General features: G+C 55.3%; 1 protein-coding gene across 1 annotated transcript; it reads left to right on the top strand.

The window, feature by feature from the left end:
* The first annotated feature begins 348 nt into the window (after positions 1–348).
* On the top strand, positions 349–10,636 carry IL23R (interleukin 23 receptor). The gene is made up of 14 exons (XM_088531967.1): positions 349–406; positions 686–979; positions 1,170–1,293; positions 1,796–1,956; positions 2,074–2,213; positions 2,291–2,444; positions 2,555–2,637; positions 2,793–3,009; positions 3,213–3,410; positions 3,602–3,685; positions 6,632–6,682; positions 7,486–7,582; positions 9,030–9,111; positions 9,666–10,636. Exons 1-14 carry the CDS (start codon positions 349–351, stop codon positions 10,275–10,277), a joined length of 2,355 nt encoding a protein of 784 aa, XP_088388093.1. The 3' UTR covers positions 10,278–10,636.
* Positions 10,637–11,158: the final 522 nt, after the last annotated feature.

Raw genomic sequence — 11,158 nt, 5'->3', positions numbered from 1 at the left:
AAGCGCAGGGGTGGTGCGGATGGGGCTGGTGCCTGTGCCCCCGCTGCCCTTCCGTGCCCAGGGGGGTTGAGGCTCCTCAGGAGGCCCCAGCCTCGCATCCCGATGGACCCGCTGGAAGCAGAGGAGCCGCAGCTGAGGTGCCCGTGCTCGGGAACGCCGCTCGCCGCATGTGCGAAAGCTGCGGTGGCTGCGGGTGCCGCCGGCAGCTGCTCGACTCTGGAAAATTCGCACCCACAAGGCGCAAAAGCCAATGTGGGTGCCCGGCGCCGGGCTGCGGCGCCGCGGGCGCGCGCTCTGCCGCGTGCAGCACAGATGGCCCTGTGGTTTTTCCCACAGGGACCATGGGCCATGGGTGGCCCCGACGCGGCGCTGCTGCTCCACGTCCTGCTCGCCTTCCTGCCCCGGGGTAAGCAGATCCCGCACCGCGGCACCGCGCTCCCCGTGCCCTTTCCATGGGTGCCGAGATGCTGGGCTCCGGTCTGATGGCAGAGGGTGCCCATGGGGATGGGGATGGGGATGGGGATGCAGGGGCAGCTCCAGGGGCTGCAGGTTTTTTACCTGTGAGCTTCAGTGCTTGCTGACACCCCACGTTTTCCACGTGCGGGGTGAGTCACCGCACACAGGTCACCGTGGTGCCGGCATTTCCCCCCATGTCACCACGCTAACCCCCCCCATGTCGATGCAGGCCTCGCCGCCATCAAGTGCTCCGGGCACGTGTGGGTCGAGCCGGCGCCCGTGGTGCCCGTGGGCTCCAACGTCTCCATCAACTGCCTGTCGACGGTGCGCTGCGCGCATGCCACCCACTCCATCCTGCTCAACTACACGCGGGCCGCGGGCAAGCCGCACGCCCTCAACAGCAGCACCGTCCAGCTGCGCCTGCCGGCCCTGCGCGTGCCCAGCTGGGTGGTCACCTGCGTGACCCACTGCCCCAACAGCCCGCGGCCGCGGCTCGTGTGCGGCACGCAAGTCTTCACCGGCTGTAAGCGCGTGCGGGACGCGCTGCGGCGCGCTGGGATGGTGCTTTGCAAGGGGGGTTGAGCCGTGCACGAGGCAGAGCTTTGCAGGGGGGTTTCTGCAGCGATGCAGAGCCAGGGTGCGCTGCAAGCAATGCTCATCCCCGTGCCGGCTTTGCAAGCGCGTCGGCCGCGGCGCCCCTGCTCTCTTTGCAGACCCGCCGGAGAGCCCGGCCAACCTGAGCTGCGTCGTGCACGAGCTCTCGGAGCGGCTGGAGTGCACGTGGGACGCGGGCAGGGACACCCAGCTGCCCACCCGCTACGCGCTGCACCTGCGGAGGTGAGCGGGGCCATGGTGGAGCCTGGTCGGAGCCGGGCGAAGCGCGCGGTCGGCGCTGCTGCAGAGCGAGGTGGCGACGGGCTGCTCTACTTTGGGTGCCGGGAAAGCAGCCCCGTGTCCTACTTGCGCTTCCTGCGGCGCCGGCTCGGGGCTGCTGCTCCGAGCGAGCTCAGGGCCGGCGCACGCGGGACCTCAGCACCGCACAGCCATGCTCCTGGCCAGATTGCACAGAAAACCTTGGGAATGCGTCTGGCTCGGGAGCAAGGCAAACACGCAAAGCCCAGCAGTGTGCCTGTTCCAGCATCCGAGAAGTGCGGTTGGCCAAGTGACATTTCAGTCTGAATTTTGCAACCGGCAATAAGTGAGGAAGTTCCCTTTCCGCAGCAAAAATGCAGACGCTGTGTGCTGGCACATATAAAAAGAATCACTTTCTAGGTCGCTCCGTGGGCGAAAGGCCGCGCTTGCGGCGCCACGCGGCGGCTCACGGGTGCTCTGCTTGCAGCGCGCGGACGCAGGAGGAGGCAGTGTTCATGGCGGGGCTGGCGCTCGCCGTGCCGCTGAGCGCGCTGCGCGGCGGCAACCTCCACACCGCCTGGCTCGAGGCCAGCAACGCGCTGGGCACGGCGCGCTCGGCCCCGTGGCACCTCGACCTGCAGCACGTAGGTACGCGCTCCGTGCTGTCTTGCAGCGCACTGCGTGCGCGCGCTCCTGCCCGGCGTTGTTTGCGGGCCGCGGTTCTGGGCGGCGCGCGGGGCTCACGGCTGGCGCCCTTGCCCGCAGTCATCCCCGCGCCGCCCGTCGTGGCTGGCGTGGAGAGCACGGAGGCGCCGCGCACGCTCATCCGCTGGGAGCAGCGCACGCGGCAGCAGGACGTGCGCTGCGAGGAGCGCTACGGGCCGCCGGGCGCCGCCGCGTGGCAGGTGAGGCGGCCGCGGGCCCCGCGCGCGGCGGGGACGGCCTCTCCGCACGCCGCCCCCGCGCCCCACTTGCCTTGCAGGTGCGTGCGTGGGCCGGCGGCGCGGGGCTCCGCGCGCGCTACGCGCTGGACAGCGGCACGCGCTACGCCTTCCAGGCCAGGTGCCGCCTGCGCCGCCCCGGCAGCCCCTGGAGCGCCTGGAGCAGCCCCTTCCTCTACAGCACCCCCGAGGCGGGTAAGGGGGCAGGGAGAAGCGCCCGGCTTGGCGTGGGAGCCGCTCGTGGCCCTGCAGCGGCCGCCGCGTCCCGGCGAGGGCGTTCGCCTCCCGCTGTCCTCCCCAAACAGCCCCGGCGGCAGCACCCGACGTGTGGCGGCGCCTGGGCCCCCTCTACCCCAACGGCAGCCGCGAGGTGACGGTCCTCATCGAGGTGAGGCCGGGGAGACCCTGCTGATCCCGGGGCACAGATGGGGTGGCACCGATCTGGCATCCCATGCGATGTTTTTGCACCCCCCCGGCATGGGAAGTCCGGGGACAGATGCACAGTCCCTGTCCCCATGGGGATGCTCGTGTCCGTGTCCGCAGCCGCTGCCGCCGCGCGTGGCCCGTGGGACCATCCTGGGCTACGCGGTGTGGACGCAGAGCTGGGGCACCGCGCGGCCCCTCTGCAACACCTCAGCCCCCGCCTGCCGCCTCCTGCTGCCGCCGGGCGTCCACGCGCTCGCCGTGACCGCCTACAACTCCCGCGGCGCCTCCAGCCCCGCCAGCCTCCACGTGGCCGCCAGCCTCGACCGCGACGCAGGTGCGAGTTTGCAGCCTCCCCGCTGGTGCCTCGGCGGAGATCAGGATTTCTCAGAATAGGGGGCGGGAAAAAATAACGCATTAACTCCTGCATGCCTTGGTTAGAACCAAGAACTTTGCTCCCACAAAGGCGTACCCTCGGGCAGCACCTCGTGTCAGGCGCTTGCCCCTGGAGCGTGGGATCAAGCTGTGTTTTGCTCGCAGGGCCGCCGGGCCCCGGCGCGGTGCACGTGCGGCGCGAGGGCCCGCGGCGCGTGGCCGTGACGTGGCAGCGCCCGCCGCACGGTGCCGCCTCCCTGCTGTGGTTCATCCTCGAGTGCCTCTCAGCGGCTCCGCACAGCCCCGAGCAGAGATTCTTCTGGAAGAAGGTCCCAAAGGAGGACACACGCGCCTACCTCCAGGGTAGGACCTTCCTTGCGCCCGGCACGAGGGGTAGGGCCTCATTTTCCAGGCCCATGGAGAGCTGGAGAGCTCTCCCACCCCACCACAGCTTCCCCTGGGCTTCCCTTTCCCTGCTCCTGTGCCCGGGAGCACTTGTAGCGCAAAGGGCAGTCTGCCAATCCGTGCTAGGAGCAAATGCTGCTGCTTTCCAGAGGAGGCAGCCGCGGGAAGCCGGATCACGGTGTCGGTGTACGCGGTCTACCCAGACGGCGTCAGCAAGCCGGGCTCCGGCCAAGGTGAGTACGGGCCGTGCAGAAACTGCTTCGTTCTGGATGCGCCCATGGTTTGGTAGTTTGGGGGAGTTATTTAGTTTTTTGGGGGGAAAAAAAGGTAAAAACTCACCATTTTCTCCTGCCTGCCATGGGTCACAGAGGAAAGCAGGGCTCTGGAGGGAAACCTGTTGAGCGCAGGACATGTCAGCACCGGTTTTATCAGAACATCTGCATGAAAGCCTTCCCCGCTTGATATGTTTTGTGGCTCCTGCATGCACATCTCTGATGAACATAGATGCACTCTACAAGATACGTCAACAGAGCTATCAATCTCCCCTTCTGTGATGAAAAGAAGATCAGGTTGCTTCATCTTTGTCACATCTGGCAATAATACAGGAAAACCAGACATAGTTTTTGCAGAGCACAGGAAAAGCGTATCTTTTCCTTTCTTATCTAGAGCAGGAACTAGGCAGGGTTCGCTTCTGGATGTTATTTTAGATAGCATGTTGCATTGGCCAGTTTGAAAAGGAAAATAAGGACCATGTATCACCTCCAGCATCTACCGCGGTCGCCGGGATGGTACGTCCTGCGCTGCAGGGCACTGGACGTATTGAGGTTATTCAGCCGCTTATTTTCTCTAGTGGTGTCCCCCAGGGGTCCGTCCTTGGTCCAGTCCTGTTCAATTTATTCCTCAATGACCTGGATGAAGGCACAGAGTGCTCCCTCAGCAAGTTTGCTGATGATACCAAACTGGGAGGAGTAGCTGATACCCCAGAGGGCTGTGCTGCCATCCAGAGGGACCTGGACAGACTGGACAACTGGGCGGTGAAAAACCTCATGCAATTCAACAAGGCCAAGTGCAAGGTCCTGCACCTGGGGAGGAATAATCCCTGTACACCAGTACAGGCTGGGGACTGACCTTCTGGAGAGCAGCTCTGCAGAGAAAGACCTGGGTGTCATGGTGGATGACAAGTTGACCATGAGGCAGCAGTGTGTCCTCGTGGCCAGGAAGGCCAATGGAATCCTGGGGTGCATTAAGAAGAGCGTCTCCAGCAGGTCGAGGGAGGCAATCCTGCCCCTCTACTCAGCCCTAGTGAGGCCGCATCTGGAGTATTGTGTCCAGTTCTGTGTCCCACAGGACAAGAGGGATGTGGAGCTGCTGGAGAGAGTCCAGCGCAGGGCTACAAGGATGATCAGGGGCCTGGAACATCTGCCCTATGAGGAGAGGCTGAGGGAGCTGGGCCTGTTCAGCTGGAGAAGAGAAGGCTGAGAGGGGACCTGAGCAGTGTCTAGAAGTACCTCAAGGGAGGCAGTGAGGAGGATGGTGCTGGCCTCTTTTCACTGGTGGCCACCAACAGAACTAGAAGTAATGGCCACAATCTCTTCTCTGGAGATCTTCAAACCCACTTGGATGCAGTCCTGTGCCACGTGCTCTAGGTGACCCTGCGTGTGCAAGGGATTGCACTAGATGACCTCTAGAGGTCCCTTCCGACCTTGAGCATTCTGTGATTCTATGATTCTATGAAAGGATGACTTGAGAACAGCGGGAGGGAGCAACGAAGGCTCTGCTGCTTCCTTGCAAAGCTGGTGCCAAGTGGCACAACAACCGTGCTCGCTTTCACTCGCTTCCTAGGTGAGTTCCCACGTTTAGCCAAGCTCGGTGCTTTGCAAGCTGCTCTTACACTCCTGAAAGCCCCGTGAATCCAGAAGTTTTTCACTTGTTTTCATCTGAAGCCGCCTAAACCCACAGATTATTATGTCTGTCGCAGAGATTGCTGCGATCTGAAATCGGGCAGCCTGAGTTGCAGAGGACGTCGTGCTGCACAGCCTTGGCTGGCTCAGCAGCTTTAATCTCTGTGTTTGTAGACTGACTGCTGTTATAAATGTTCTCTGCTTGCAAATATGCAGTCACCTGCTGCCAGAGCAAGCAATACCATGGGACCTCGCTATCCTCTTGCATCCCGTGGGGCAAAAGTGATGCTTTTATCCCGCTTCCGACCACCAAGAGAACAGCTCCATCCCCAGGGAGGGATCCAGCGGGCGAGACAGGCAGACACACAGGCCGACTGTCTGCCACAGCCGCTTTTGGTTGGCGGCGGTGCGTGTCCCACGGATGTGGCGGCTGAGCCACACGATGGCACCATTCTGCGAGCTCCGCGCTCCTGGTCCCCAGCCCGCGGGCACTGGCGCTACGCGAGCACCGAAGGGTTACGGGAAGCCACGGCATTTCCTCAGTCCAACTGAAGGGTGCAGGGGCACTTTCGGGCACGGCCTTGTGGTGTTTCATGAAGTATTTCAGTCCTTATGCTGCGAAAGCTGCCCTTTAAACTCCTTCCTTCCCAAATATTAGCAATTTGCCAGCGTGCTGCTGCCATAAGCTCTGTTTGCAAGGATGACTCTACTAAAGTCTTTGCTATCTCCGGGTTCCATGCAAAACCTGATCCTGCTGAAAGACCATCCCTGACCATCCCATCTTTTCCATAAGAGCGAGGTCATTGCTCCCTGTAACCAACAGCGTGCTGCTTATTCTAGCAAAAACAGGCTTCTAGCCATGGTGGCCACTTGAGCTACATGTACTCCCTCTTAGCTCAGCCAGTCAGATAAAATGACATTGCTAGAAAATTCCATTCTGGGGGGCTTGGACACTTTGGGAGATAACCCATAGGTGCTCTTGAAAAATGACCCATGTCAAGAAAAAAAATTCTTGTTCTGGGTACTTTAGGGAGGGAAAAAATGTGGAAGATTTTTCATCATTTATGTCATGGTTTCATCAATATTTGGTTCAATGATATCACTGAGAATAGGAGGTGATGTGGCATCTAGCTAGTATCTGGAGTTATTAATTACTTCAGAGGGTTTTATGTTTTTTTTCATTATATCGTTATTTCTAAGTAATTTTGACAAAATAAAGCAATAGCTTCTGTTCTCTGAATTAAGTTACAGGCATTTTTTCCCCTCTCTCTGCTCAAGTCCTCCCAGAGGAGCCGTTCCTGAACAGAAGCTACAGCCCGATTTCTTACGGTAAGAAGCCAGTATTTCACACTGGGTAAGCGAGGGTTGCACCTGCAGCATCAGGTGGTGTAATTACTGGGAATAATCCTTTGGAGAGATCGAAGCCAGAAAGGTGACGTTTCACTGGGACATGAGCCAAGGGGCAAGAAAGGCTGCAGTGCTCTCGTGGTTGATGGAACCCGCATAATTTATATCTTCAAGTTTTGATCTCTTAAGAGACATATTTGCAACAAGTAGGAGATAAGAAACGAAGGTGAATGTAAGATAGTGTTTTATCCTCACAGAGGTAGCTGTGTTGGCTACGTTTTCTTGACCTTGCAGTCTGAGCCGGAGACTCTTTTAGATGTTCCCATATAGGACTTGGCGCCTGCCGCCACCACGAGGCCTTGGAGCACGAGCGACACATGGGGCAGCAGTTTTGCTTTTGCTTTTGTTACTGCTTCGTTCTGTTAGTGAGTGGCCAAGCTGAGCGCTCACGGCTCCTTCTGCAAAGATCTCGACCGTGCAGACCGCGACGGGCCCGTGCGCTGGGGGGCTCAGGGCTGCGCTACCCCCGCAGGGCCGAGCAGGGCTGGCTCCGCTCTCTGCGCCCTTCAACTTGAGATAACCCTTGTTTGCTCCTCAGGGAACTTGATGTACAAGTGCATGTGTGCAACAGCACCCGCTGATGTGCAAGGAGGCTCCTGGAGCTCCGCATGAACGTTCATGAGCGTAAAATTGCTTGCATTTGCAACTACGGATCTGGCCTATTAAAAATGCTGTCCTTAAAATGAAAGATCGTAAATAACCTTTCCCTTTTTATCTTTTTTCAGATTATGACATTGGAGTTTTTCTGGGACTGGGTGTCAGTGTGTTCGTATTATCAGTTGTTTTTGTGATTCTGATGTTTAAAAAGTCAGCAAGAAAAAGGTATTGCTTTCTTCATATTTTTCTTTCCTATTTCCAAAAAAACAACTTTCTTTAGAATCTCCTAAAATTATGTAGAGAAACCTGTGCTTTTCCATACAACCTGCTCATATTGATGGCAACCTAACCCAGTAATCACATTGCTGGATCATATGGTATCTTCTGTACGATCTGAAGATGAAAATGTGACCATCATTCCCCTGCAAAGGCCAGACTTAAGGACATGTGATAAATTCTTTTATGGATATTGGGGTGTAAAAAGGAAGGAGAGGTCAAACTTAACCATCTTAGACAATTTTCATATTAGACTTTAAGCTCCCCTGGGACTTACCTGCCTGCTGCACTGCCACTGGAGGCCTTGGGCCTTGCAGGGTAAGGGTTTATGCAAGATGAATGACTCTTCCTTTTATTTTTACTTTCCATTTAACTGGAATATTGATTCAATCATTGCTGTGGCTGATGTGAGTCCATAGGGAATGACTACCTCCATGACATGGGGTTGTCTGTTCCGGATAAAAGAAGAAATAGGGTGGAGAAGCCTCGGAGCTAGAGGCTGTTGAGGCACCTCACCCTCAGTGAAGGATGTCTCTCGCTTCCGGACGCGAATCATTTTTCTGCTGGTGATGTAATTGTGAAACATGAGCATTTTAGCACGAACAGAGAGTATGTAGTTTCTCAGAAACACAGCAATATGCCGTCGCATCAGCAGAGCTTAGCTAAATTGAACTTTCTTGGAAAAAAAAAAATCATTTCTGCAGCAGCTTTGACCATAGAAAAAAATCAGTCTCTAGTAATGTGGTTTTGACCTCATCAGTTCAGGCAATAGATGTATCTTCTTATTTATATAATTGGTTAATTCCCCCCAGGTTAGCAAGACTTTCCAAAAAAATGTATGTTTAGTATAAATACATTATTCAGAGTAGTTAGCTCCCAGACTTGCCTAATAAATGAAATTCTCGGGTTTTGTTGGTAATGCGGAGGCAAATGTGATATTAGGGGGAACACTCTGCATTGAGCAAAGCTGGCCTCTTGGCCAGGGGCAGCCAGGCTTGGCTCACACCACGGATCTAACTCAGAGGAATAAGAGAGGCGGGTGAAGAGCTAGAGTTTGTCCTTTGGGTTTAGCCCAGCTGGCTGAAACGTGGCAATGAGAACCTTGTTGCATTAACAGTAGCTCACACGCGAGGAGCAGCCAGGGAGTTCGGCTTGTTGGCGCTGCTCCACCAGCACCAGGCATCTCCTGGGCACGGGTGACAGCGCGGATGGGACAACCTGCCCAAGCAGGGGTAAAACCCAGTCCCCAGGCCTCTGCAAAGGTCCTGGGCTGCCCATGAACTCTGTGCTGCCTCCTTGTCCCTTATTTGCTTGCTCTGGATGAAACAGTCCCCAGGCTAATAGCAATGGACTAACAGTGTGGGTTCTTTCTTTCTTTTGGGTGACGAATTACCAGAATAACTGTGTCGCTAATGCCGAAGTGGCTGCTTGAAGATTTTCCCCATGTGGAAAACAGCAATGTGATAAAGTCACTCCAGGTAATTGCAACATTGCGTCCCAGCTTGTTTTCACTTGTCTTTATGTAGATTTTAAAACAAGAAGCAGGATGCCAGGAGCTGCAACAAACCTGCTCAGCTCTAAGTAGGAAAATTCTCCCTGCGCTCGAGGAGTTTCTGGCAGGGACAGGCAGCATCAGGCAGTGGGTCTGGAACAAGCCCAAGGTGGGAGCCTGGGGACTGGCTGGGCAACTGGTTTCTGGGCATTTACAAGGCGCATCCCATGAAGGAGCCCAGTGTAGGGGCAATCTCTAGGCCTTCCCCAAAGCAGAAATCCTGCCATGCGCCCAGTTGCCCCGATCTGCGAGCAGGCGAGGGGAGGAAGGCGCGATGGCTCCCGGGCACTGCTTGCTTCTGCCTCACTGCAGTCACATTTGCAGAAGGGGACACGATGCGGGAGAAGGAAAGGACTGAGGCAGAGCCAGTGAGGACTGTCACCATCGTGTTTCCCCCTCGTGATGCTCTAACACTATCTCTCCCACTTGCAAAATCTGCCAACTCATTTTCACAATTGTTATGTTTTTTTTTTTTCCTAGGAAAAAAGTGGATTCACACCTAGCGTCTTCAATGGACCCCCCCTGGATAACAGTGATCCCACAATCATGGAAATAGAGGAGCTGCCTGTGCGTGAGGAATACAAGCTCGTGGATGTCAGAAGGAGCCCCAGCGCAGCGGTCCCCGAGAGCACGGCGTATGTGCAGAGCCCCGCGCCGGCCACCGAGCTCGTCAGCGACTACCGGCCTCAGCTCTCTGACGGGAACCTGCTGGGCTACATGGCTGCCAACATCTACCAAAGCCAGCCCCACGCGCTGCCTCCAGAAGCAGAGACAAATGTTTTCTTCAGGGATTACCCGAGTCCCGTTACTTATTTGTGGAACGCCGAAGGAATGGAGCAGCAGACGTTCCTGCTGGAAAAGATTAATCTCATTTTAAACAACAATAGGAGTGGGCAAAACCATGCGTTCGATTTAGCGCGGGAGGAACAAAATACCCTTTTGGGAAACCAGTGGGGAAAACCACTGTCTAGTGAAGATGCTCAAGAACAGACCCTGGTCCCAGATGAGTTGGTCTCTTGCTTGAGAACAATGAATGAAGAATGTGCGGATATACAGATCTGTTTTCCACAAAGCACTGGAGGATTATTTTAAGAAAACTTGAAATTGTGACTTAAAATGTTATTTTATGACCGTGGCACACACCAGCCTTTGAGAATTCCAGCATCAGAACTGGAACCGACCTCAGAATCGGAAGTTGGCTTCAAATTGACTCCAAATAATTTTGGATGAGAGGCCAATAAATCATTAATGATTTGTGATTTTAAACTTAGTTCATATTCTCACAGTGTAAGCAAGTAAATTTGGATTCCTGTGAGAACTGAGATACACAGCAGGTGATTCTTGCAACATAAATTATGCATCAATCTAAATAATTATCTTGTTAAATATTTGCAACATTTCATGCTTGGGGCTGATTTCGTTTAGAGATGGATAAAATGATTCCTTAGATATTTTGACTGATGTGTGTAAAATGTCTTGGGATCCCCAACACTGCACTGAAGATGATTTAGACATCCTACAGCAGATGTGAATGCCAAGAACATGGAAAGATTTTTTTTTTTGTAGGACAGAATAACCTTCTTCATCTTGGCCTACCTTGTTGACTTAGTTATCTGTCTAAATTTGTCACGGGACAGATTCTTCACTTGAGGTTGAAGATTTATCATCTTCTCACCCCCACGTCATATCAGGCTGTCGGTGTTTTGTCTCGGCCGGTCTGCGTGAGGGGGATGTGGCACAGAGGAGCGCTCATTCCATTGGGAATCCACAGAACGAGACAGGGGAGTCTCCTTGCTGCTGAGCGCTCTTGGAATCTTGTCCTTTGAAGGCCTGCCCAGGTCATTACAGGTGGTCTCGTCTGATGCTCCTGAAGCAACCAGAAACTCGGTGGAAACCTGAAAAGTTCGATTATGTCTCTAGTACTTACTTTGCTTAACAAACTCAACTTTTTTTTTTTTTTAAGGAAACAACCT

Source organism: Tinamus guttatus, unplaced genomic scaffold (genome assembly GCF_059628265.1).
Source record: "Tinamus guttatus ecotype Peru unplaced genomic scaffold, ASM5962826v1 Tinamus_guttatus_pri_ptg000441l, whole genome shotgun sequence".
In the NCBI taxonomy this organism is placed as follows: domain Eukaryota; kingdom Metazoa; phylum Chordata; class Aves; order Tinamiformes; family Tinamidae; genus Tinamus; species Tinamus guttatus.
This window is presented reverse-complemented; position numbering and strand designations above follow the sequence as displayed.